Source organism: Leptodactylus fuscus, chromosome 1 (assembly GCF_031893055.1).
Source record: "Leptodactylus fuscus isolate aLepFus1 chromosome 1, aLepFus1.hap2, whole genome shotgun sequence".
Taxonomy (NCBI): domain Eukaryota; kingdom Metazoa; phylum Chordata; class Amphibia; order Anura; family Leptodactylidae; genus Leptodactylus; species Leptodactylus fuscus.
This window is the reverse complement of record NC_134265.1, coordinates 134,599,137-134,627,131: the sequence shown is the minus strand read 5'-3', so window position 1 is coordinate 134,627,131 and position 27,995 is coordinate 134,599,137. Positions and strand designations below refer to the sequence as shown.

At 42.2% G+C, this 27,995-nt stretch overlaps 1 protein-coding gene across 1 annotated transcript; it reads left to right on the top strand.

The window, feature by feature from the left end:
• The first annotated feature begins 49 nt into the window (after window positions 1–49).
• On the top strand, window positions 50–27,681 carry JPH4 (junctophilin 4). Its single transcript, XM_075276936.1, has 5 exons — window positions 50–577; window positions 1,125–1,917; window positions 25,512–25,630; window positions 26,118–26,509; window positions 26,629–27,681. The coding sequence occupies exons 1-5, from the start codon at window positions 199–201 to the stop codon at window positions 26,707–26,709; spliced, it is 1,764 nt and encodes a 587-aa protein (XP_075133037.1). The 5' UTR covers window positions 50–198; the 3' UTR covers window positions 26,710–27,681.
• Window positions 27,682–27,995: the final 314 nt, after the last annotated feature.

The window sequence follows — 27,995 nt, the reverse complement described above, 5'->3', positions numbered from 1 at the left end:
GTAATAAAAGATCCAAAACAACAAAAACTTGCTTTCATAGAAATAGAGACTGGACCGAGTATATACATGAAGCCGGCTGTGTATTTAGCAACGTGAATGCCAGTGGATACAGAGCAACTAATAATGCATGGATTGTGGAGCAGGTAATTAGGAGGCAAACTGGGGGTCGGACGAGATCGATGTGAGAACGGCTCTTGCATGTTCAACGGGGGAACATTTGGGTTTTCAGATGGTGGATGTTATGTGGGAGACTGGCATGAGGGTCGGGCACATGGATATGGGCTATGCAAGGGGCCTACAAGACAAGGAGAATACAGTGGCCTTTGGAGTAATGGATTTGAATCTCTGGGAGTTTACACATGGCCCAGTGGTAACACATACCGTGGATCCTGGGACCAAGGCAAAAGGAATGGACTAGGTGAAGAGCACAAAGGTCGATGGCTATATCGAGGAGAGTGGACACATGGATTTAAAGGAAGACTTGGAGTGAGAGAGAGCCTCTCTGGAGCAAGATATGAAGGTCTATGGACAGATGGACAGCAGGATGGATATGGTGTAGAGACATATTCAGATGGGGGTAAGGCAGCGCTCAACTATGTTTGTATGAGATTTTTATGTTAGCACGTATACAAAGTACATGCTGGATGGTCCATAACACACTATATCTTTACTATATCCTTCTGGAAGTTAATACATACAATATTTATTTGGTCTATAAACATAGAGTGTCCTGATAAATTTTATAAAGTGTGGACCTGTGGCTGGAATCAGATGCTACTTTACTAAGTCTGATTAATAGTTATGCAGGTTCTTTTTCTTATCATCTACACGTGTGTGGTTTTCTTCAATGGTTATATACACCTGTCATATGATTACTATTTTTAATCTGAAATACTGTTTTCTACTCTGTGGTATGTAATGTCTTCTGCTTACAAGATATATAAAACAAAATAAGACCAAGTGTATCCATTTGTCAATTGAATCTGCCATAATGATTACATAAAGTTTGGTTTTTTTTAGAACAGCAACAATCTGTATAAAAGTAATGGTAGGTTATCATAAGTTTTTACTTATATTTTCCCTTTTTAATTTTGTCTACCTTTAATTCCTTCCCTACTCTACAGGTACATATCAAGGACAGTGGCAGGCTGGCAAACGTCATGGATATGGGGTTCGTCAGAGCGTCCCATATCACCAAGCTGCACTCCTACGTTCTCCTCGAACACCGACTCTCAATTCTTTGCCTCAGTCCCCTGGTCCCCATTCTCATACCAATCCAGGACTTCTGCCAGGAAGTCCAGCCTCTGGATCACGTGGGGGTTTTGTTCTGAAAGTTCGAGGGGTTGGATCAGATGGCCCGGGACCTGGAGGGAGTGGTAAACCCAAAAAAAGAGGCTTTTTTTTCACACGATCACTCATACTCAGTGGTTTCCGACTTCATCGTGGATCAGACACCAAAGCACCTTCAGGTGGTCGAGACAGTCAACGTAGTTCTTTAAGAAGTGAGACACGGGGTGCTGGAGGATCTTTGGGGTCTAGTGCTAGTCAGGATGGATCAAGTGCTAGTGTAGCAGAAACAGAATCTGAGTTGCCAATTGCTGCATGGGAAACAGAAACTTATGCTGGTGAGTGGAAGGGTGACCGCCGCAGTGGATATGGAGTAAGCCGAAGGTCCAACGGCTTATGCTACGAAGGAGAATGGTTGCGAAATCGACGGCATGGCTATGGTAGAACCACTTATCCTGATGGATCACGTGAAGAAGGAAAGTACAAAATGAATATGCTGGCCAGTGGAAAAGTCAAAAGCCTGTTTCCACTACGAAGAGGAAAAGGGAGGGAGAAGGTGGAAAGAGCTGTAGAGGCTGCTAGAAGAGCAGAGGTTACAGCAAGACAGAAGCAAGAGATGGCTATAGCCAGGTAAGTGTAACTACAAGACATTACATAGAGTACAGTAATTCATTTTTTTCCAGTCTTTCAACATTTTACCAAGACAAATTTGATAATGTATTCTACACATGAACATCACGTTTTTAAAAAAGTAAAGCTAAGTTTAAAAAAACAAACAACCAAAAATAGGAATTTCGGGGGGCAACACGGTGACTCAGTGATTAGCACTGCAGCTTTGCAGCGCTGGAGTTCTGGGTTTGAATCCCGCCGGGAACAACATCTGCAAGGAGTTTGTATGTTCTCCCTGTGTTTGTGTGGATTTCCTCTCATTCTACAAAGACATACTGATAGGAAAATAAATGTACATTGTGATCCCTCTATGGGGCTCACAATCTACATAAAAAATAGGAATTTTGGTGTTGTATAAATGTAGAAATTGCCTAATATAATGTTATTTTTGCAGGGCTACAGCTAGTTTAACTCCTTTTGGGTATGTTCAGATGACTATATTTTCTTGCAGATTTTGGTGTGTTGTGTATTATATTGTCTAAACATCAAGCAATATAATAAAAATAACCATTACTCACCTGTTCAATTTCCCTTTTGCTCCATGTGTCTTTGCTTACTTTGTTGCAGAGATCATGTCTTGTATATCCAAGTGACTGGTACAGCCAATCATTGGTCATAAGGGAGATGCCTGCATATACAGCACAAGACTTTGTAGTAGGCCTGTGATTGGCTCCAGCAATGGGTGGATGTGTGTGACATCATCAATGCAGGCCAAACAAAGACCAGTGTGGACCACCAGAGTGTTGTCAATGAAGCAGAAGTGTTTGGCCACGAGAGTAATGGCTGTTTTGCTTTTATTTTATTGCATTGCTTCCTGTAGGGCTATTTTTTTTATTAACCTGTGGACAACTCCATTAGTTTTGGTGCATTATGGAAAAAGATGCACATGCATTTGTGAGGTTAAATAAAGATCCGGCGTATTGGTCTTAAACATATCAGATTCTATTTCTGTGCTATGAAATAAGCCAAGGGAGATAGCTGTTGGCTGAATGAGTGTTTAAGCAGCAACTATAGCATGTATATTACCAGCTTTAGAAATGGCTTCTCTCTTCTCAAATAGGTGACCAGATGTCTCTCACAGCCAGACACCTGACAAGTGCCCATTTGTACTGCCATGGTTTTGCAGCAACCTCATGCAAATGTTACTGCAGATCAAAATACTAGACGACATAATGCCAAAAAATAGAACAAGCAGTCTTTATGAGTTAAACGGGCATTTATGATTAGGCCATTCTTTGTATATTGAAAGGCTATAAAAGTTTGTTATATTTTATCAGTTCCTCATGGTCCGTTCCTTTTTGCTGGTATTGCAGTATGGAAGCCTTCATTGTTTACTTCTAGGACATAAAAATCTGACCCGGTCTTGCAATGGAGACACTGGTGCAGGATTGAGCACAGTTTCAGTACAGTTATCAGAGCTGCACTTTGTAAGGGTGTAAGGGGGCATTCACACTACTGCCACTGTCCGCCCAGGGGTTTCCGTCCTAAACCCCGGGGAGACTGGACAGGGGACAGCTTGTCAGCAGTAGGCTTTAAAACCCATTCATTTAAAGCTAACCGCTGATGTCCGTATGCAGCCTCTCCGCCTGGTAACAGTTTTTTATTTTGCACAGACACAAAGTTGGACATGCTGGAGTTTGTGTCCGTGCAAAAAGAAACGGTGTCCCCGCAGAGAAAACCATGATGTATTTAAAATACTACTTTATACTATATACTGCAGAATGTAAAACCTAAGGCAACCTGGAATACTGACAGCTTCTTTTATTACAAGGATATTTACCGTACTTTACTGTTATCCACTGACAGTATACATAGGCCCCTGTTTATTAATGCAGGTGTGCCTGGAAAGTGGGCAAAATGCTCCTCAATTTCGCACATTTTTGATGCCTCTGGGCCCCACTCACCACCTTCTGGGCGCAATTTATGTGGGCTGGGGTGGATTTGCCCTGGTCCAACAGATTTACTATATCTCATGCCAGAAAATCTATGCCAGCCCCTGACTAGGATAGAACTGCGACCAAGTCCTCTTACACGTGCTAGAATTACTGAGAGGCCAGAGCCTATTAGTATTTCTAGCATGGGAAGAATATGCAAATCTGTTTCCCAAGATGTAAATAGGGAGACAGTGCCTCTGTATGCTGCCCTCTAGGGGAAGCTCCCTTGAACATCATGCCCGACTTTCCCACAAGCCTTTGCTGCAATGATGTGGGATTTTGCCAAGTCAGTATCCCAGCGGTGGACAGCGCCGTTTCGATCTGATTAGATCTCATCAGCACAGCCTAGGGAGAACTGACTTAGCAGAGGTGAGAGACTTCTAGACCAGATTATGGGGATATTGTCACTCCTTGAGGAGAGACCACCTTGTCAGGTGTGTGGAGTCTTACAAGGCCATTTTTGCTCCACTGTGGGGGATCATGGGAAGATTATGCAAATCTGTTTCCCAAGATGTAAATAGGGAGACAGTGCCTCTGTATGCTGTATGTCATGCACCTGGTGGGGAATGAATTAAGACTGGCATAAAATCACTAGTCTTAATAAATTCTCCCCATAGTTTTTAAAAGAACTGGGAATGAGGAGAATTGTTTCTTGCCGGCTCCCTTCTGGCTTCTCTCCTTGCTTGATTGACTGGTTTCTCTCTATTTGTGTATAGGGAGAAACCTCACACTCAAACCAAACCAGCCTGAGAGAAGCCAAACATGAGCCACCATTTCGATACTTCTCCACATTTCCATCTCTTTTTAAAACTATGTTTTCCCTGAAACGCACGGACCTTCTAAGTAAAACATTTTATGAAGTCTTCTTATTAGGATGGATTTCTACTTAAAAATAAGCAACATGGTAAGTAGTTACATAGTAGATGAGGTTGGATGAAGACACACGAGTCCATCGAGTCCAACCTATAACCCTATAGTCCCATACAGTGAACCAGAGGAAGGCAAAAAAAAAAACATGAGGCTTATGCCTATTGCCACATTCAGGTGAAAAAATATTCCTCTCCGACTCCATTCTGGCAATCAGTATAAAACCCTGGATCAACGTGTCCTTAAAATCTAGAACCCATAACCCGTAATATTTTACTGTTCTAGAAAATCATCCAGGCCCTCTTTCAACTTGCTCAATGAAGCCACCATCACCACTTCCTAGGACAGTGAGCGCCATAGCCTCGCTGCTCTTACTGTAAAGAATCCCCATCTATGTTGCTGGTGAAACTTTCTCTCCTCCAAACTAGAAATATAAAAAATTATGTATTGACCTAAGCAAGATACAACAATAATGTGGAATTTTTCAATAGATTGAATCCTTTTCATGATTGAGCTATTTTTTTCCTTCACTATAGTTAGAGATTTATCATGAGGGGAATTTTCAACCCCTTCCCATTACAACCATTTCTTGTTTTTTCATTTTCGTTTTTCACTTCCTACCGTCATGACGTTTTATTTTACCATTTACAGAGCTGCAAGACAAATTGTACTTCATAACATTACCTGCCTGTAAGGCAAGGTTCACATCTGCTTCGGAGTCTCCATAGAAGACTCTGCCGCAGAGTCCACGTTAAACTCTCGGAAACATTATAGTTAATGGGACCGTGGGTAACTGCTTTTTTAGTAGACTGGTTTCCCATCCATATGGGGACCTGAACGATGAAGATGCAAACGCTAGTGTGAGCCTAGCATAGGTTCACTAAAGAGTTAACAAGTGGAGTTGGTTGTGTTGAGTGTGATTTGGTGGACTGTTTGCACCTAGGGATTAGAAGCTTGTGTTAGATGTGATCAATAAGTGGACAGTCTTCCCAACAGCCAGGAGGACAGTCCACCTTTTGGTTGGGAGACGGTAGTACAGGTAAGCAGCTATTGGTTATAGGAGATTCTATAATCAGGAATACAGATAGAATAATTTGCGGCCAAGACCATCTCAACCAAATGGTTTGCTGTCTCCCTGGTGCCAGAGTTCATCATGTGGTGGAATAGGTGAACAAATTACTGAGAGTGTCTGGGGAAGAACCAGCTGTCGGGGTACATGTGGGTACCAATGCCAGAACATGTGGTAGGGGGAGGATCCTTAAGAATAGTTTTAAAGAACTAGGCTCTAAGCTGCAGGGAACAACCTCCAAGGTTGTATTATCTGTAATACTTCTTATGCCATGCTCAATACAGGAAAGGCAGTGGGAGCCTACGGATTTAAATGCATGGCTGAAGTCTTGGTGCAGGAAAGAACGGTTTAAGTCTCGAGATCACTGGTCTATCTTTTCATTGGGGTATACGCCATTTTCCACAGATAGTTTGCACCTAATGGAAGGGTATCTGTTGTGTTGGCAGCAAGAAAACTACTGGGAATGGTGGAGCAATTAAACTAGGATTGAGGAGGGGGGAGCGGGGTCATGCAGACATTACAGCAATAGATAGGTCAGAGATAGGACAGGCTATAGTGATAGGACAGGCTATATATTTTCCTGGAGTTGTGTAAGGGTTGGTTCACACTATCGTATGTATTCCGTCCGGGGAGAGTCCGCATGGAGACCCCTGGACGGAATACAATCGCAATTGCAAGCGCTGTGCTGTCAAAGCGTACGGACCCCATTATAGTCTATGGGGTCCATGCGCTTTGACAGCATAGCACTTGTAATTGCGATTGTATTCTGTCCAGGAGTCTTCATGACCGGACGGAACATATATGCTAATGTGAACTAGGCTTGAGTCCTTTTTTTTGTGAGGCAAGTTCTACTTTTTATTTATATCATTTTGTGAATTATCATATATTTTGATAGATTTTTATAATTTTTTTTTTTTTTTAGATTCAGGCAAACGCCAAAAAACAGTGATCTGGGTTGTATTGGAGAAATATTTTTCTATGTTTAAAGTACTGACATATTTAGATCCAGGGAAGCATATGTTTAAATTTGACTTTGTTTTTTTCCTTTCTGCATTAGGGAAAAGGGTTAATTTGAAATTTGATATTTTTAAAAAAACTTTTTTATTATTATGTTTTTTTAGTTTTATTTTAGATCTGATCATCAGTACAATATACTGCACTACTGTCTTATAATATATTGTAAAGTCATTCACGTCTACAGAAGCTGCTTGCACCTGTTTTGACCATCACATGGCCATGGACTGATTTTTATCTACTGTGAGTAAGCAGAATGAATAACAGAAAGGAGAAATCTAGAAAACTGTGAGGAATTGATACAGAAAATTCATTGGAAAATTGAGCAACTTTTTGTTCCACAAACAATAATATTGGTCTCTCAATATTATTATTATTATTATTATTTATTTATATAGCACCATTAATTCCATGGTGCTTTACATTTGGGGGTTACATACAATACACAGAATATACAGGTAGATATAATACTAACAATGACTGACTGGCACAGTGGGGTAGAAGGCCCTGCCCGCGAGGGCTTACAATCTATGAGAGAAGAGGGATAGAGACAGAAGGAGAGGGGGAGACAGTTCAGTTGGTGGTGTGGTGATAGTGTTATTGGAGGTTGTAGGCCTTCCTGAATAGGTGAGTCTTCAGGGCCTTCTTGAATCCTGTGATTGTGGGGGTCAGTCTTATGTGTTGTGGTAAGGAGTTCCAGAGTATGGGGGATGCACAGGAGAAGTCTTGGAGACGGTTGTGTGAGGAGCGGATGAGGGCAGAGCGGAGTAGGAGGTCGTTGGAGGATCTGAGGTTACGTGTGGGCAGGTAGCGGGAGATGAGGTCAGAGATATATGGAGGGGACAGGTTGTGGATGGCTTTGTATGTTAGCGTTAGTAGCTTGAACTCAATTCGCTGGGCTATGGGTAACCAGTGGAGGGACTGGCAGAGGGGAGCAGCCGATGAAGATCGGGGGGTGAGGTGGATTAAGCGAGCAGTGCAGTTTAAGGTGGACTGGAGGGGGGCGAGGGTGTTAGCAGGGAATCCATGGAGAAGAGTGTTGCAGTAGTCTAGGCGGGAGATTATGAGGGCCTGGACGAGCATCTTGGTAGTTTCCTGGGTGAGGAAGGGGCGAATTCGGTGGATGTTCTTGAGCTGGAGGAGGCAGGATGTGTTGAGGGCTTGAATATGTGGCTTGAAGGATAGGTCAGAGTCCAGGGTTACCCCAAGGCATTGGGCCTGGGTAATTGTGGTTCCATTAACTTTGATAGATGGGTCAGGTGGCCCAATATTGGTCTGAAAGTGGACAACCCCTGCAATGGGGGGGGGTGACAAGCAAAGGGTCAATTAGATAGAACAGAAAGTTGAGAATCAGAAAGAGGAGAGAGGGCCCTAAAGTGCTGTGTAGCAAATTTGCATAAGAATAAAACACTTATTTTTTATGAAAATGAAGGTGCAATGCAGAATAACAAAGACATCCTTGAAGAGTGTAGTAGCCTTTCTCAGGGCCAGTTTTAGACAAACTAAATTGCTAAATTAAAAGAGGGGCCCTAAATGGCAATATAGCAACAATGACGTCATATTTCCAGTGGATGTCCCTTTAATAAGCCCCTTTCTGCAGATTTTCGCACCCCCTCATCAGTTATTATAGCACCTAATAATAGTTCCTGCTTATAAACAGTGCCCCATATCAGTAATAGTCCCCCCTTATCAGTAATAGCCCTCTCTCTTAAATAATAGTTCACATTATCAATATTAGCCCTCTTATAAATAATACCCACTTATAAATAATAGACCTCTTATAAATAATAGTTCCTTCTTATAAATAATAGTTCCCCCTTATTATAGGCCTATTATAAATAATCCTTCCCTTATAAATACTGTAATAGCCTGCCTTTTATGTAATAATTTCCTTCTATGATACCCCACTATATAGAATATAATAATTCCTAGCGGCAGCAACCTCCGGAGTCGGCCCATTCATTTGAGTTCAGTTGTGGCAGGTTGGTTTTGACCCGAGAGTGACACGGCTCCCTGCGTCACTCTTGGTGCCAAAACCTGCTATACCGACCCCCGTGTGAACTAACCCTAATAGTTCTCTCCTTTTAAGACTTACCATTAAGACTTAACATTTGAAGTACCAGTGCCTACCATCAGGGCATCGGGAAATGTGTTTTTTACCCCACCATCTTTATTATTTTTTGTAGGTCCTACTCTCTGCTAGTTTGCGGAGACTCCCCTGATCAACCTGGTGTTATGTTTATCCATGGGGGAAACACGTTGGAGGTGGGAGATAATCTGAAGAGAAGTTGGTTTATCTTATTTACGTGATATTGGAGTAATTCTTTGATCACCTTATCTTACTTATCCATATTTCTCTCTTCTGCAGTAGAGGTAGTGTCTTTGGAGACAAGAGAGTTTAGTTGGACTACCTTATCAGAACTCCACTCCTTATTCGCACTACATTAATTTTGTACCAAAATCATGTTATATCCACTTGCGCTGCATCTAAACATACCCTGAATATATATCAAGCTGCAGAAGTTTTCACACTTCCACAGTACACCTGGGCAAAACTTTAGATGCCCATTCTGTCATTTGGGTACTGGGAGAGGGGGAATATTAAATACTGTGTACAATAGATATTAGCAACATAGATCTAAAGTATATCCTTTATTCGATTTTCATAAAAACAGTATGGCTTGAAAAATCGCTGTCTGCGCGAAACGGCTGTCGCCTTTTTCTATTTTGCGCCTTTATGTGTTCCTTCTCTCCCAAGCTGTTTTTATGAAAATCGAATAAAGGATTTGATTTTAAAGAAAAAAAGTGCCAAGGGTGAGTGCCCCCATTTTTTCTTCTTTCTACAAATTTACCTATACTGCTATTGGATGTGAGCAGAAAGGCAGAACAATCGCATACACTTCCTTCATAGAAGTTTAAGAAGCTACAACCTTTTTCGAATGAAAAACTATTAAGGTGATATATGCAGTGCCACCGATTTTTCTTTATATACTAGATCTAAAGTATATCCATGTTTTAATCACCACGATAAAAGTTGAGTTTTAATTTTATGATCCATTATATCTTGGCCATTTTTCCTGATATTATTTATCTATTTATAAGGGTGCTATTATAAGAGAGGAACTATAATATATAAGGGGACTAATATAAGGGGGAACAATTCTATACAAAAGCCCCCCCTTATAAATAATAGCTCATTTCTTATAATAACTCCCTTATATATGAGTTTCCCGTTATATATAGTAGCTCCCTTATTTATAACAGTTACACCTTATAAGTAATACTTACACTAGCCCCTTATATTTAATATTTCCCCCATTAAAATATTAGCCACCCTATGAATAATAGTTTGCCCCCTTAGCAGGTAATCCCTTCCCCTTACCAGAAAAAAATAATTCTTGTACTAACCTTATCGCGCTCCCACGATGAGCGGAGCAGCCGAAGACTCTCCAAATAGTAGTGGTGCAGGTGGCACGATGCAATGACGTCATCACGCCACCTGCACCGTAACATCCTGTGCGCTACCAGCGGTCCTCTATGGTAAAGCAGAGAGCTTTCAGCTCCCTGCGCTGTCATAGAATTAAACAATATCGGCATGCACAGCACAGTACGCCGATACAGCAGTGAAACTTCCAGGATTCAAGCCATCAGGCTAAAAAGTCTGATGCTTCGGATCCCAGGGACCCCTTTGATCCAAACGGCATTACCACCATTGTTAAAATCAACTGATATGATTTATAAGCTACACATATAATTAGGGACTATTCATTATACACACTTGATCAAATAGTAAGAAGCCCACCTGCCAAACATGCCTCTCTTGGACCCAGAATAGATCTACAATGTGAATATAGGATAGAATCCAGAACCATACTCCACTTAAAATAGCTTAAAGCAGATGAGGGACTGAAATATATATATTATTATATAATATATATGCATATATATATATATATATATATATATATATATATATATATATATATATATTCTATTCCAATTAAGTAAACCTGTGCAATTAAAGGGAGTCCAACTATCGAGCGAGCCATACTTCTTACTATTTGATCAAATTATATAAGTAAGAACCTCTAATTTATATGTGTAGCTTATAGATCATATTAGTTGATTTTAACTATAGCGGTAAAGCGGTTTAGATCTCTGTTTGTATATGTCCTGGTGCTATATATATATTGGGAGGAAGGTAGCAGTAATGGTGCGTACCCAACCATTCAGAGACAAGGACACAAGATCTGGTGCAAACAGGGTTTTTTTTTTTAGAAAAAAAAACAGGAAAATAAATAAACCTTCACTTCCAGCACAAAAATTAGCAAAATAAAATACAGCCTTAACTGCTTAATGTCAGGCAAAAAATGAGCAACAAAACCCTGCTCGTCTGAGCACTAACTAAACAATAATTAACTAACTATACAGGTGTATTACTACCAGCCACACAAATCAACAAAAAGAGTGCAATACAGTCTCACCAGACTCACGAGTGTAACAGGACAGACCCAAGCACCTCCTCTTGCTCCCAGGATCTGCCCTGAAGTGCAGGCTCTGCAGCCTTTTTTGCCCAGTAACAAGCCTATAACCCACACCTGAGGCTGAAGCCTATTCTAGACCTGCACTAAAGTCACACATAAGTCAGGAATCTGGGGTGGAGTAGTGATCACCACCGCACATGTGCGGGAATGAAATGAAAGTAAAATGCATTAAGCCTTAGGTGCACCATGATACACAGTTACGTCCTGGTGCGCTGAAAAATATGGCCACCTCTCTGAAACAGAGCAGCCGCGCTAGCCGCATTTCATAGAGAACGGAATCGGCAGCATCGCCCCTATCAGAGATGACTCTGATCACGGTCAAATGTGACCGTGGCATCTGAGTGTCTACTTTCGCTTTCTCTTTAAATGTATGTAACGAGACAGCCCCCCACAGAGCGATCGTGGAAGATGTCCCATTACTGTGGCAGCTTGGAGCCCTGTAAAGGCTTTCAGCACTGCCATAGTGTTGTAACTACTGAAGCCTGCGTGCAGCATACATAGGAAATCTGCTATAGACTGCAATACAGTAGTATCGCAGTCACTGGCATAAGTGATCTAAAGATCATGTGTTCAAGCCACCCTGGGGGGGGAGGGAGTTGAAAAAAAGGAAAAAGTTTTTAAAAATATAAAAAATTATTTTTTTTTTTTAAAAAAAACTAAATATTTAAATCACCCCCATTCCCTAGATCACATATAGTATAATTATATATAAATAGAAGTAAACATTAACACATTAGGCATCCCCAAGTCTGGAAAAACCCAAACTATTAAAATATAAAAACAGTAGCCTCTGTCCGCAACTTCTTCTGTGGGTTGTTGGAGTGGATGATCCGCCTATATTCAGAAAATTGCTGCAGTTGATGGTTTGCCTGCTTCGGGGTTTTGGCAGCTCTTAAGCTGTCCTGCTCCTAAACTTGTTCCTCGCACCGTGCCTGTGATTGTTCCAGCATCTCAGCAGCTCTCTGGGATGCCATATAATGAGCGTGTTGTTGGCGTTGATGATCCAGCTGCTTTGGCGTTTCGACAGCTGTCAAGCTGGCCTTTCGCTGAATGCGTTCCTTGCGCTGTGCCTGGGATTGTTCCAGCATCTCAGAAGCTCACTGGTAAGCCATATAATGAGTGTGTTGTTGGTGTTGATGATCCGCATGCTCCGGCATTTCGGCAACTCTCAAGCTGGCCTGCCGCTGAACTCGTTCCTCACGCTGTGCCCGTGATTGTTGCAGCATCCCAGCAGCTCGCTGGGATGCCATATAATGAGCGTGTTGTTGATGTTGATGATCCGCCTGCTCCAGCGTTTCGGTAGCTCTCAAGTTGGCCTGGCATTGAATTTGTTCTTCACACCATGCCTGTAATTGTTCTGGCATATCAGCAGCTCGCTGCGATGTCATATAATTCATGTGTTGTTGGCGTCGATGATCCCCCTCAGCTCCGCTTTAAGAGAAGTCTGTGACTTCTGGCTACCTTCATAGCTCTCATTGTTTGCAACAAATTAGATTCTTTTTTTCCAGGCATGTTTAAAATTGACAAACTGCCAATTTGGATTAAAGGTGTTTTCCCATGTCAGTTTGTCTGCACTGCGTGGAGCAGATCAGATAATATGCAAACCTGGAACCTGAGATAAGCTACTGCAGGAGCAGTGCAATATAGTATGTGAACATAAATTTATAACAGTTGTGAAACCATGTCATTTACCGGAATAAAAAGTAGCCTATGTTTTAATTGAGGTTACAAATTATCTATGTGCCAAATTTCATTCAAATCCATTCAGCCGTTTTTGCGTGATTGAGTAACAAACATCCCTTTCACATTTATAATAATAGTAGGATTAGGATTAGTAGGATTTGTCCCATACAGTAAAAGGAGTAGCAGGAAAAAGAATCAAAATGGCTGATTTGGCGTTTTTTTCGCCAAATTACCTCCCTAAAACAATGGAATAAAAAGTGATCAAAACAATATACATTCCCCATTGTTTACAAAACAATAAACAATATACATTCCCCATGGTACCAATAAACATGGATCATGGTACCAATAAAAACGACATATTGTCCCACAAAAAAAGACACCTTACACAGCTCCATACACTGAAATATTAAAAAAAAAATAAGTTACAGGGGTCAAAGAATTTTTTTTTTCTTCAAAATTTAGAATTTTTGTAAAGTAAACATGAAAAAAAACTATATAAATTTAGTATCCCCGTGAACGTACCGTAGAAGGCGTAAAAACAAAACCCATAAGAAAACGTCAGCACTGCATTTTTTTCTCAATTCCACCTCATTGTGAATTTTTTTCATGCTTCCCAGTACATTGTACAAAATAATAAATGGTAGCACTTTAAAGTACAACTTATCACATAAAAATCAAGCACTCATTGGACTACGTAGACAGAAAAATTAGAAAGTTATGGCTTTTGGAAGGTAAGGAGCAAAAACCGAAAACACAAAAATGAAAAATGTCTGTGTCACCTAAGGGTTAAAAGGAATCTATCATTGGATCTGAGCATTTTTCAATAAGCACATGTTGGAATAACCTTTAGAAAGGCTGCTCTAGTCCTACCTTCCTTCTTCTGTTCCTGTCCACAGTTTTTTCATAAAATGCTTTTTACCAATGTGCATATTCAGCTCAGCGAGCACCGAGGGGAATTACCCCTGTGCTCCGAGTATTGCATTGTCATGGCCTGCATTCTGCCTCCTCTTCTCTCAGTGACGCCTCCTTATTAGAAAATGAATCCTCTTCCCTGTGTACTGTGCAGGCGCAATACACTTGTATAGTTCTAAGAGTCGTTAAGCATACTGAGCATGCGCCATATATAATACAGTATAGCCATACCTCCCAGCCGTCCCAAATTCTGCGGGACATTCACAGATTCGGTGTCATGTCCCGGTTTCAACTCATCGGTGTTCGGAGGACTACTAGTTTTATTTGATTGATTGTTGATAATATTTTTCACACTATATATGTGCACACTATCACTATTGTAATGCTTGAAACAGGCTTTTTGAGTTGAAACGCCGCAGCATGTTACAATAAACCTCCTTCACTTTTTTGCCACATACTCTTTGGTGTGCTGCCTGTTTTTTGAAGATATATATACATATATGTATATTCAGTAATGCCAAAACATATTTAAAGTGAGCAGTAAATATCCTAAATAAAAATGGCGCAATTCTTTATTTTAATTAACCAGTAACAACCTGGGGTCTAATATATTTGGGTCTGGATATAAGTAACTTTGCTCTTTTTTAAAGCCCATGCCCCCTGAAATGCCACTCTTACTTTCGCTGCAACTTGCCATTCCTGAATCACCCTGTGAAGAACTCTCACAGCAGATAAAAACAAAAACAATAAAAACCATATAATTAGAAAATCAGAAGCCTTGCATCGAGGAGATTGTGGCAGATGAAAGCCAATTTCACCAATGGTCAGCCCCAGGTTTCTGACCTATATGTGGTCCAGAGCATGTCTTAAGTAGGCCTCAGCCCAGGTGTGGGTCCTGGCCTTGTTACTGGGCCATAAGGCTACAGAGCCTACACTTCTGGACAGATCCTGGGAGCGAGAGGAGGTGCCTGGGTCTGTCATGACACACTGAGAGTCTGGTTGTTTAATCGTGTGGTTGGTAGTAAGCCAAATGTACAGTTAGTATCTTATTGTTTAGTTAGTGCTCAGACAAGCAGGATTTTTGTTTGACATTCATTTGCCTGAAGTTAAGGCTGTATTTTATTTTGCTCATTTTGGGCCTGAAGGTTTATTTATTTATTTTGCTGGGTTTTTTTTCCCCAAATAAACCTGTTTGCTACAGACTTTGTGTCCCTAATAGAGATGAGCGAACACTAAAATGTTCGAGGTTCGAAATTCGATTCGAACAGCCGCTCACTGTTCGAGTGTTCGAATGGGTTTCGAACCCCATTATAGTCTATGGGGAACATAAACTCGTTAAGGGGGAAACCCAAATTCGTGTCTGGAGGGTCACCAAGTCCACTATGACACCCCAGGAAATGATACCAACACCCTGGAATGACACTGGGACAGCAGGGGAAGCATGTCTGGGGGCATAAAAGTCACTTTATTTCATGGAAATCCCTGTCAGTTTGCGATTTTCGCAAGCTAACTTTTCCCCATAGAAATGCATTGGCCAGTGCTGATTGGCCACAGTACGGAACTCGACCAATCAGCGCTGGCTCTGCTGGAGGAGGCGGAGTCTAAGATCGCTCCACACCAGTCTCCATTCAGGTCCGACCTTAGACTCCGCCTCCTCCGGCAGAGCCAGCGCTGATTGGCCGAAGGCTGGCCAATGCATTCCTATGCGAATGCAGACTTAGCAGTGCTGAGTCAGTTTTGCTCAACTACACATCTGATGCACACTCGGCACTGCTACATCAGATGTAGCAATCTGATGTAGCAGAGCCGAGGGTGCACTAGAACCCCTGTGCAAACTCAGTTCACGCTAATAGAATGCATTGGCCAGCGCTGATTGGCCAATGCATTCTATTAGCCCGATGAAGTAGAGCTGAATGTGTGTGCTAAGCACACACATTCAGCACTGCTTCATCACGCCAATACAATGCATTAGCCAGTGCTGATTGGCCAGAGTACGGAATTCGGCCAATCAGCGCTGGCCAATGCATTCTATTAGCCCGATGAAGTAGAGCTGAATGTGTGTGCTAAGCACACACATTCAGCACTGCTTCATCATGCCAATACAATGCATTAGCCAGTGCTGATTGGCCAGAGTACGGAATTCGGCCAATCAGCGCTGGCTCTGCTGGAGGAGGCGGAGTCTAAGGTCGGACCTGAATGGAGACTGGTGTGGAGCGATCTTAGACTCCGCCTCCTCCAGCAGAGCCAGCGCTGATTGGCCGAATTCCGTACTCTGGCCAATCAGCGCTGGCCAATGCATTCTATTAGCCCGATGAAGTAGAGCTGAATGTGTGTGCTAAGCACACACATTCAGCACTGCTTCATCACGCCAATACAATGCATTAGCCAGTGCTGATTGGCCAGAGTACGGAATTCGGCCAATCAGCGCTGGCTTTGCTGGAGGAGGCGGAGTCTAAGATCGCTCCACACCAGTCTCCATTCAGGTCCGACCTTAGACTCCGCCTCCTCCGGCAGAGCCAGCGCTGATTGGCCGAAGGCTGGCCAATGCATTCCTATGCGAATGCAGACTTAGCAGTGCTGAGTCAGTTTTGCTCAACTACACATCTGATGCACACTCGGCACTGCTACATCAGATGTAGCAATCTGATGTAGCAGAGTCGAGGGTGCACTAGAACCCCTGTGCAAACTCAGTTCACGCTAATAGAATGCATTGGCCAGCGCTGATTGGCCAATGCATTCTATTAGCCCGATGAAGTAGAGCTGAATGTGTGTGCTAAGCACACTCATTCAGCACTGCTTCATCACGCCAATACAATGCATTAGCCAGTGCTGATTGGCTAGAGTACGGAATTCGGCCAATCAGCGCTGGCCAATGCATTCTATTAGCCCGATGAAGTAGAGCTGAATGTGTGTGCTAAGCACACACATTCAGCACTGCTTCATCACGCCAATACAATGCATTAGCCAGTGCTGATTGGCCAGAGTACGGAATTCGGCCAATCAGCGCTGGCTCTGCTGGAGGAGGCGGAGTCTAAGGTCGGACCTGAATGGAGACTGGTGTGGAGCGATCTTAGACTCCGCCTCCTCCAGCAGAGCCAGCGCTGATTGGTCGAGTTCCGTACTCTGGCCAATCAGCGCTGGCCAATGCATTCTATTAGCCCGATGAAGTAGAGCTGAATGTGTGTGCTTAGCACACACATTCAGCTCTACTTCATCAGGCTAATAGAATGCATTGGCCAATCAGCGCTGGCCAATGCATTCTATTAGCTTGATGAAGCAGAGTGTGCACAAGGGTTCAAGCGCACCCTCGGCTCTGATGTAGCAGAGCTGAGGGTGCACAAGGGTTCAAGTGCACCCTCGGCTCTCCTACATCAGAGCCGAGGGTGCGCTTGAACCCTTGTGCAGCCTCGGCTCTGCTACATCAGAGCCGAGGGTGCGCTTGAACCCTTGTGCACACTCTGCTTCATCAAGCTAATAGAATGCATTGGCCAGCACTGATTGGCCAGAGTACGGAATTCGGCCAATCAGCGCTGGCCAATGCATCCCTATGGGAAAAAGTTTATCTCACAAAAATCACAATTACACACCCGATAGAGCCCCAAAAAGTTATTTTTAATAACATTCCCCCCTAAATAAAGGTTATCCCTAGCTATCCCTGCCTGTACAGCTATCCCTGTCTCATAGTCACAAAGTTCACATTCTCATATGACCCGGATTTGAAATCCACTATTCGTCTAAAATGGAGGTCACCTGTTTTCGGCAGCCAATGACTTTTTCCAATTTTTTTCAATGCCCCCGGTGTCGTAGTTCCTGTCCCACCTCCCCTGCGCTGTTATTGGTGCAAAAAAGGCGCCAGGGAAGGTGGGAGGGGAATCGAATTTTGGCGCACTTTACCACGTGGTGTTCGATTCGATTCGAACATGGCGAACACCCTGATATCCGATCGAACATGTGTTCGATAGAACACTGTTCGCTCATCTCTAGTCCCTAACTGTGACTGGTTGGATCCACACCACTGCTACTACAGAGCTACCATCTGTACACACACACACACACACACACACACACACACACACAAACACACACGCAGACACCTTTCAGTACAGACCCAGCCGAAAGAGATACCAAATAAATCAGGTGCCTTCTCCACCACAGCAGAGATTATCAAGGTGATTTAGTCTTCCATTATTTAAAGAGAACCTGTCCCATGATGTTACAGAGCAGAAGGAGCTGTGCAGACTGATATATAGTTTTATGGGACTAGATTCAGTATAACCTGTCATTTATCTATTTATCACTGCTCTTTCTATGTTGTCATGTATAGGAGGCGGTCCTCTCAGTGATTGATGGGCGTCTCTATATTCACAGTTATTGAGAGGAAGCTGTCAGTTCAGTGATAGGACCGCCTCCTTGACATCTCAACATAGAGGACGCTTATAAATGAATCTTTAGTGGAGCACATCATTTTGTGCATTATATTTGTATCATCTATAAAATGTCTATTTGCTAACATATAATAATAAATGTAGCTGTCTGTATCGGGCATAACATTGATGCAGAACATCAGCCATGAGTGTGCACCTCTAATGGATAGAGCATCGAAATGAGTCTTCAAAGCGTGACCGTAGCATCTATACTCTACTTAATTATTTATATGTAAGAAGTCGTCCTAATAGCATAGTAAGGGGGGCTATAGACTTGAGGTTTAGAGGATACCTAGTAGGCATGACCAAATAAGCGTGGTGAATATGTTCTATCACTATATCCCATTGTCAATATTTACTGGACTATGTTTTTGCATGTTCTATGTTGTGTTATTAAAGAAAAATTATCATTCTGCATCACCATATCTTCAATGATTTATATATCTTACAAGGAGAACTTGCATGTCCAAGTGCTGATGGCAAGCCTCCAAGAGACTGAGAGGATATTGTTCTCCCCTTAATTTTACATTTAGCCAGGAGCCAAATCACAAGGAAGCATAAATTACATTGTAAGCATTATTGTATTATTTGCTTATTTCTGGTATTTGCATTTTATGGATAGTATATCTTCAGTTACAGTAACCAAAAAAAATCTCTAACAGCACAGTCCTGCACTTGCCAAATTTGTCAAGTACAAGACTGCTTCTGTATTAGTTATACATTTATATATAGTATTTATATATATATATATATATATATATATATATATATATAATGTAACATTGATCATTATCATCAAAGAGGACCTTTCACCACGTCTGCCAAGTTCATCTCTTTGCATCATTTAATGGAAGCTGCTCCACTGATTCTGGCAGAATTAGAATTATTTCTCTAGTCCCCACCTTTCCTGAGAAATAAGTGCTGTTGGTTTTGGTGCCTTATATACCATTCAGGTTCTGTATTGTCAGGAGGGCGGTATCATGCAGGAGCAGAGAAGGGATGTTGATTATGAGCTCTGACACTGTCCATCTCTGAATGAAGCGCTGAAACCCTTTGAGCTCCTGACACCACCCACCTGACAGTACAGAGTCTAAATAGCATATCAGGCACCAAAACTAACTGCACTGATTGCTCAATAATGGTGGGGGTTAGAGAAAAAAATTCAGACTGCATCAGAATAAGTGGAGCAGCATCTATTAACCAAGATATTCTAGAAAGCTTAAAACAAAGCTAAGGCAGCTAGCAGAGAGGAAGATTGAAGTAGGAAAGTAATCAAGAAGTAATTTTGAACCCTTTACAATACAAGCATAATTTCATGATTTTGTATATGAAATATAATTATAGGTGCCATGCATTTTTTTTATTATCGCATCACGCTCATTCTGCTCTAGAAAAAATTGCGATAGGCCTTTATTAAAAACCTAGTTGAGTTTGTATGTTGCAGGTTGCGCAGGCTGTTATGTCCTATTCTATGTAAAATCCATCAGAGAAGCTGACTGACAGTTTAGCCTGAAGGTCTTATCACCTGCTCTCCATGAGAATTCAATTGAAATTAATTTTTCAACTGTTAGGAGAACAGAGATAATGGCTATAGTCTAAGCTGTCAGGCAGCATCTCTGATGGATTACTCTCTGAATGGAACACAGTAGCCTGCAATGTATGAGAAAGCAAGAAAGCTTACGTTTTTGTTACATTGTAACACATTTAATAAAAATCCCAAACTTTGAAAAATATTTTTTTTGGCGCCATATTTTGACAACTGTAACATTTTTAAAATTTCGTATATATGGCAGTGATCGCATTGCGGTTCTTTCCGCACCGCTTTTAAGAGAAAGTCCACAGAGTTTTCCTCTGCGGACTTTCTCTTAACATTATATCTACGAGAAAGACACTGGCGTTTCCGTAGATATAATTGACATGCTGCGATTTGCAAAGCCGTTGTGTTTTTTCCGCAAAGTGGGCATGGGATTCGCATGAATCCCATCCCCTTTGCTTGCACTGTACAACGCTGCGATTTTTCCCGCAGCGTCTCCACTGCGGGCAAATCGCGGCGTTTACGTCCTGTGGGGCCCCGGCCTTAGGCTATTTTAATTTTTTTTTTCCTACTTTGGTGTTCATGGATTTATTTATTTTTATAAATTTGTTAATTGGACTTTTTCAGATGCAGGGATACCTAATGTGTGTGTTTTATATTTATTTATTATAGGGTAAGAGTAAAAAAAAAAATTATTTATTTATTAAACTTTTATTTTTAGACCCCTAATCACTAATACTATACATTGAGATGCTAACGCATTGCATTGTATTATAAACTCCCTAGATTTCTAGTACAGACTGCCTAGCTGAAGCGTCAGTGGCTGCCATATTTAAAGACCTGACTTTCTTTGTAGGGCAGATGTTAGGAAAGGGTTAATAGAAACTTGCCCCGTGAATCTGCAGGAAAGATTTGTAGAGTCTTCTCAGAAAATATAAAGTATAGTAGGCGGACCCACTTCACTGCTAAATCCAAAATGTGCAATTTGTGTCCATAGCCTTTAACTCCTACACACTATGGATCAAATACACTCAGTGGCCAAAAGTCACGAGAAGGCGTGTCCCAGTGCCGGTTGTGTCGGATATGACGCTCAAACAGTGACGCAATACGGCCTATGGCACTAGTGTCGCCAGGATATCTGAGCAGTCTGATGCAGACAGGTGTTTTGTGAACATGGCAGCACATCACGAGTTAAGTGACTTTGAACGTGGGATGATAATCGGTGCAAGACGCATGGGGCATAGCATTTTGGAGATTACCTGGGAGTTTGGGTTTCCGAAGTCAACAGTGTCTCGGGTGGATATTGCAGAGACAACGTTGGCCGCTGCGTAAACCGGTGCACCAGTTGACCTCGAGAGTTCGATGAATGGACATCACATCACCTCCGCAGAGTCGTATGGGGCTTTGGATGGTCTACTATGGGTCAAATCGCCATCGATTTGAATGTGGGGCACCAGGACCCCATTTCCAAGACTGTACGCTGAAAACTGCACCGCATAGGCTTCAACGGTCGATGTCTGACCCATGTCCCTTTGCTGACGCCGCAACACAGAGCTTGAAGACTGGCATGGGTCCGCGACCATCGGCATTGGACCATGGAACAGTGGCTGCATGTGGCATGGTCTAATGAATCCCGATTCCAGTTATACAGAGCCGATGGGTGTGTGAGAGTGTGGCGTATGCCCCACCCAGCCATGGATCCTGCATGCCAACAGGGACATGTCCAGCTCCCTCATGGTCTGGGCCGGGTTCACATGGTCACAATTGGGCCCCATTGTCCAGGTGCAGGAATCAATGACGAGTGCTGAATATGTGCAAATTATGGCAGACTATCTGCACCCCTTTCTGGTGTTGGCGTTCCATGATGGGGATGCTGTGTACCAACAGGACAACGCAACAGGTCATCGCTCGTTGGTGGCACGAGACTGGCTTAATGAACACACCAGTGACCTCACAACCCTTGATTGGCCTGCCTGCTTGCCCAACCTCAACCCCATAGAACATTTATGGGATGCTGTGTATACCAGTGTCCGCTCCATGGACCCAGCACCAACTACACAGGACCAATTGTGGGCTGCAGTGCAGACTATGTAGATCAATATTCTTCCAGAACTCTTCCAAGTCCTTGTCTTGCTGCAGTTATCAAGGCTCGAGGAAGGGTGACCCGCTATTAATTGTGCATCCGGTCCTTTCCCATGACTTTTGGACACTCAGTGTATATTCAATATGAGCAAGAGCAGTTGAAAAGCCATGATGAACTTATTCATCATGGTGATCTGAAGGGCACAGCCAGTGTACCTGCGTGGTCACCGTCAGGAGCCCAACTGACACACATAGTCAGGTCCCTGTCACAACTTTCATGGATGAATAAATCCATTCCCAGTAGTAGTTTAATTACCCCTTTGTTCCCCCTCCCGCATTGTGATTGTAGGGTGACAGGGGGTTGCAATGGAAGTCTGAGGCCTTATTTTGGCCTCTGGCTCTGCTGAATACAGAAACCATATAGCCCCAGTCAGATAATAAAGTAAGATGTTAAAAATATTTTTTTAAAAGTGAAAAAAATAATGTAAAAATCACATAGCTTTATTAAACATAAATGAATTAAAAAATAGCACATAATTAATATTACCACATACGAAACAACCCACACTGAAAAGCTAACATATTATTTAACCCACACAGTGAACACTATAAGAAAAATTGAATAAATGGAATAAAAATGATCAAAAGTGCATTCACACAATGTAATGCAGCGTTGATTCTGACACGTAAACTCATGTCAGAATCAGCGCTGCGAAACAGAATACCATTGACTTCAATGGGTTCCGTTTATCGCGCGTAACACATTGAAATCAATGGAGGCTTTTTAACCCATTCATTTCAATGTGTTACGCGCGCTAAACGGAACCCATTGAAGTCAATGGGATTCTGTTTTGCAGAGCTTATTCTGACACGAGTTTACGTGTCAGAATCAACACGTAATCATAGCGATAAAGCACTGCGGAAAGAACCGCGGCGTGAACGCACTGCGGTTCTTTCCGCAGCGCTTTCAACAGATAGTTCGTGGAGTTTTCCTCTGCGGACTTTCTCTTCCCATTATATGTATGGGAAAGCCCCGGCATTTCCGCAGATATAATTGACATGCTGCAATTTGCAAAGCCGCAACGGCTTTGCAAATCGCAGCGTGTCTGCACTGCGTTTCTTCCCGCAAAGTTGGCATGGGATTCGCATGAATCCCATCCCCTTTGCTTGCACTGTAAAATGCTGCAATTTTTCCCGCAGCATCTCCGCTGCGAGCAAATCGCGGCGTTTACGTTCCGTGGGGCCCCGGCCTAAGGCTGAGACCCCATGTTAGCATGCAGCTTTTTTGTTGCAGATTTATTTTTATTTAGCTAAAGCCAGGAGCAGTGGTGAACCTAGCCTCTTTGTTGCCTGAGGCAGACGATCAAAAGTCACCCCTTCCCCCGGACTGAATCTTTTGATTGTCCACCTCATGCAGCAGAGAGGGGGGAGGTGCTATTGGTAATATTACATGTGAATACAGTGCGTAAGAATTTTGTTACTTACAGGAGACGTCTTCTCACATGCCATGACCACTTCTTCAAGCTGTGACTTGACTGTAAAATTTTCAACACAGACATCTTTGACTCCTCACTTCTCCATGAAACTGACCATATATATATATATATATATATATATATATATATATATAATGTCCCACAGCAGCTCCCGCAGCCTCTATTATTCCCCACCCTGGAGTATAATAATCAGAGATCCAGGGGAGGTGAGGGAATATAATAAACACTGATACTCACCTCTCTGGGATCCGATATTACTCCTAGCACAGGCTTCGGGCCTTTATGGTAGTGTCCGAGATGTCACGTGGTCTGAGACATTATCATACAGGCCCGAAGCCTGCTAGGATTAACACAGGATCCAGGCAAGGTGAATAACAGTGTTTATTATGTTCCCTCACCTCCCCCAGGGGCTCCAATTATTATACTCGGGGGGGGGGGGGGGGGTCTGAAAAGACCCCTGAGTATAATATAAGCGGTAGTGGGTTTGCGGCCTGACCTGCTCACGGTCCCGTCCCCCCCCCTGCATCCTATAGCAGAAGGGGAAGTGGGGGTGGGGCAGCCATGAGCAGGCCTGGGGAGGTAGGTAAATAGGCTGCTACCTAAAAAAAAAAAAAAAGTATTTACTTACCTACCTTACTGCTGCTGCTACTGCTGCCGCCTCCTCCTTTCACCCAGCAATAAGATGTCTGCGTCTCAGGGCAGGAAGCTTGATGCCACCTCCTGCCCTGAGATGCAGAGGTCTAAACCAGCCCGGGACAGGGCCGCTCAGTTTGTTTTCAGAGCAGCCTGTCCTGGGCTAGTTTAGAAATTAATTTAATAGTCAAATTGTCATGATTGCCGCCCCCTCCGGTAGTGTCGCCTGAGGCAGCCGCCTCACCTTGCCTCATTACAGGTGTGGCCCTGACCAGGAGTGGATTGACCAGAAAGTAGAAAGATAAGAACTTCCTAGAAATTTCCCATTCCTTTTGTAACCAATCTTGGCTTTGGCTCAAAAAACAACAAAAAAGCTGTGATTCCGCAACGTGGGGCCTTAGCCTAAAAGATTACAGATGAAACCTACAGCTCATCACACAAAAAATATGCCCTTAGACAGCTCGATGAATAGAAAAATTAAAAAGTTATGGCTATTAAAATATGGCAATGCAAAACAATATTTATTTTTTTAAATAAGTGTTTTTATTGAAAAAAATTTAAATGTAAAAAATACTTTATAACATGGGTATCGCTGTAATCATACTCACCCACAGAATAAAGTTTACATGTCATTTATATTGTATGGTTGACTATGTAAAAACTTGCTTTTACTTTCCCCTCTTGCCCCCCCAAAATATTCTTTATGGAATAATAATTCTTTGTGGAATAATAATTCTGGGGGCAACACGGTGGCTCACTGGTTAGCCCTGCAGCGCTGGAGTCCTGGGTTTGAATCTCGCCAGGAACAACATCTGCAAGGAGTTTGTATGTTCTCCCCGTGTTTACATGGACTTCCTCCCATTCTACAAAGACATACTGATAGGGAAAAAAAAATGTACATTGTGATCCCTATACGGGGCTCACAATCTACATTATTAAAATAAATCAATAAATTCTTGAGCATCTTTTCTTATAACTGTGTTTTGCAGTTCCTCTGTTATCCTTCTTAGCAATTAATTAATAAATTGACAAGTGGGTGTTACCATTCTCTTTGTTAAAGTCTGACATTACCAGTACTAAATGTATAGTATTATGCTGTGTAGGGTTACTCCCAAATAGTAACACCCAGTTGTGAACCTATTCATAAATTTCAAGTAGGAATAAGAGGAACAGCACAACGTATAAGAAACAACGTATGAGAAAAGATGTTCTGGAATTATTATCTCATGGTGAATCTAGAACTGAAACTATTACCGTGCTATACTGTATATGTATATATCCTCACTGAGTATATTATCAGAGGGGATTTACCTTGTTGACGTTAATCTTCCCTACTGAGGTGTCTCTTTTTACTTGGCAGTGCTGCTGATTCTCGTCTTCAAGCGGATTCTGCTTCTGTAGCAGCACAACAGGCATTGGAAGCATCTCGTACTGCTCGAATCCTATCGAATGACCTGGAGGAAGTGAGGGAGACGCCAAGTGAGCATATAATCTAGTGAAATACATTTTGCATGTGCACAAACAATACCTGGGGACATTAGTTACTAAAGTTTGGAAATGGACTGATTTCTCTTGACCAGGTTTATAACTAATGGTCTATAGAGAGAGCGATCTGGTAAATTTCTCTGAAACGATCTAACATAAAGGAAGGCTGAGGTTACTAAAGATACCGAACTACATAACTAACTTGGTTTTAATTATACATATTAGCAATAGCATTGTAACCAATGGTAGATACATTTTGAAAGCTGGACACTAATCACATTGGGAAGACACTTGGAGCTCCAGCAGAAGGATGCAGATACAGATAAATGTGGTGATCACTGGTGCTAAGGATGTATAGAGGACCATGGACACCTGCTCCCTGTGCCCTTGTTCTGTCCTGTAGAATTGATGAGACATGATGAGGCTGGTAATTGATTTGGTTATTGAGATTATTATTTGGAACTTGCCTATATTTTTACAGGTTCACAGTGTGTGCAGGAGGAAGAAGAGCACAGTGTTGAAGGTGATATGCCATGGCTTAGACAGTGTTCCACTGAGATGTGTAATGATGGAACACCTTTGTCTGACCAGACTCCAGAACCAAGCCTGCCTCCCAGCCACCCTGACACTCCCCCAGGTCTGTTGTGCAGCCATCTAAGAGATGGGACTCCATGCCCCCCCATCCAGGAAGAAGATACTCCTTCTCAGGTGGGAACTCCTGCACATGTTGTTGATAAGCCAGTGGAACAAGAAAACGTTGAATCCATGCCTGAAAAAGAACTCAGTAACCCTTCACCCAGCATAGAATGCATGGAAGAACCAGCGGATACAGGGGGGACACACGATCCCCCCAAAAAACCTCGTATGCAAATGGTGAGATTTCCTTGTGGATCTGCGATTTGTTCTTGTGTTCTCTTTTTGCTTTTTCTCCATCTGTGTAAAGCATTTCTCTCCATGTATCTTACTCTGATATTAATCTTCCTCTTCTGCAGGATGCTGACCCTCTTGTGGTGGCTGTCGTGCTGTTTCTTGATGTTTCGCTCGCATTCCTCATCTCGTATTTTATGACATGAGATGAATAAAGTGTTCTTTTATGACACACACTCACAAAATTTCTCCTATCTGTCTCTCCTTCTCTACCTCTCTACCCCTAATGTTTACATGAAAAGGGCTTCTCTCTCTCTCTCTCTTTCCTCCTTCTCACTGTCTCTCATAATGTCTCTTTCTCTCACACTCGTTTAACCTCTTCATCTCTATCTTTGGCTGGCAACACGTCTAAATCTGACCATCTATCTACCCCTATCAAATAGATCACACAACTGTTTCAGCCAGTTGGAGAGATCCAGTTTAGGGGTAGAGCTACATGAGTTGTCATCTGAATGATCACATATGTCAGTGTGGCCATCAACTTGATTATTTTTTTATCTTTCTCAGAGCGATCAGATTTTGATCATACAAGTTGCAGTCACACACATATTTGGCAGAAATTGAACTAATCAGACGCTAAAACCTTTTGAATCGTGTAGCCAGCTTTAATATTAGTAGTTCCATCAACCCCCATAAAAAATGGACTATGACTGTTGAAACTCTTATACCAGTTGTGTTCTTTTTTCTGTACTGTTTTCTTCATTTCTTTCTCTTCTCTTCCTGTTAAGTATGCTTTCACGGAATGTGATGATCCTGTTCAGTATATTTGCAGCATTTATTTTCCACTGCAGTAGAATTTTGCACCTAAACTCATTCCTTCAACAGCCTCAAAACCAACCCACAATGGATATGCTCCCTCCTGCCTGCATCACTCCTTTTTTCAGATCCTTCTCTAGTGCTTCCCCATCTCACCATGCCTCTTATTGACTTTTGTATGTCCTGACATATTGCCTGAACCCTTGCTTTAATATATTACCTATTTATCTCCTTTAATTGCCTTGTGCCTGTTGCCTCATGCTTTATGCCCCCTTTTAAGAGCATGCACTCCACTCCTATTTTTGTAGCAGTATTTTGCCTTTGACTGAACCTGAAAGATGCAAAAAATGATATAATTTAAAATAAAGCTAAAATAATAAAACTTTAAAATGTTTAAAAAATTGTCAAATATCTTGCGTCCTTTGTTAATGTACTACTCTACATAAGGATCCCAAGAATCACACATAAATTACAGCTATAGGGTCATTCAAAACTGTGGCATGCAGTATTATTTTTCTCTTTTCTCTCTACTTATCTCTCCGACTCAAGTCTACAGGTCTGTGAAATAAAAACGGACAGCAAAAGGATATCATTCATGTGCTGTTCATTTTTCACAGATACATTGTTAGACTTTATGTACACAACCATATACTTTCCCAGTCTGCTAGCCATTTAT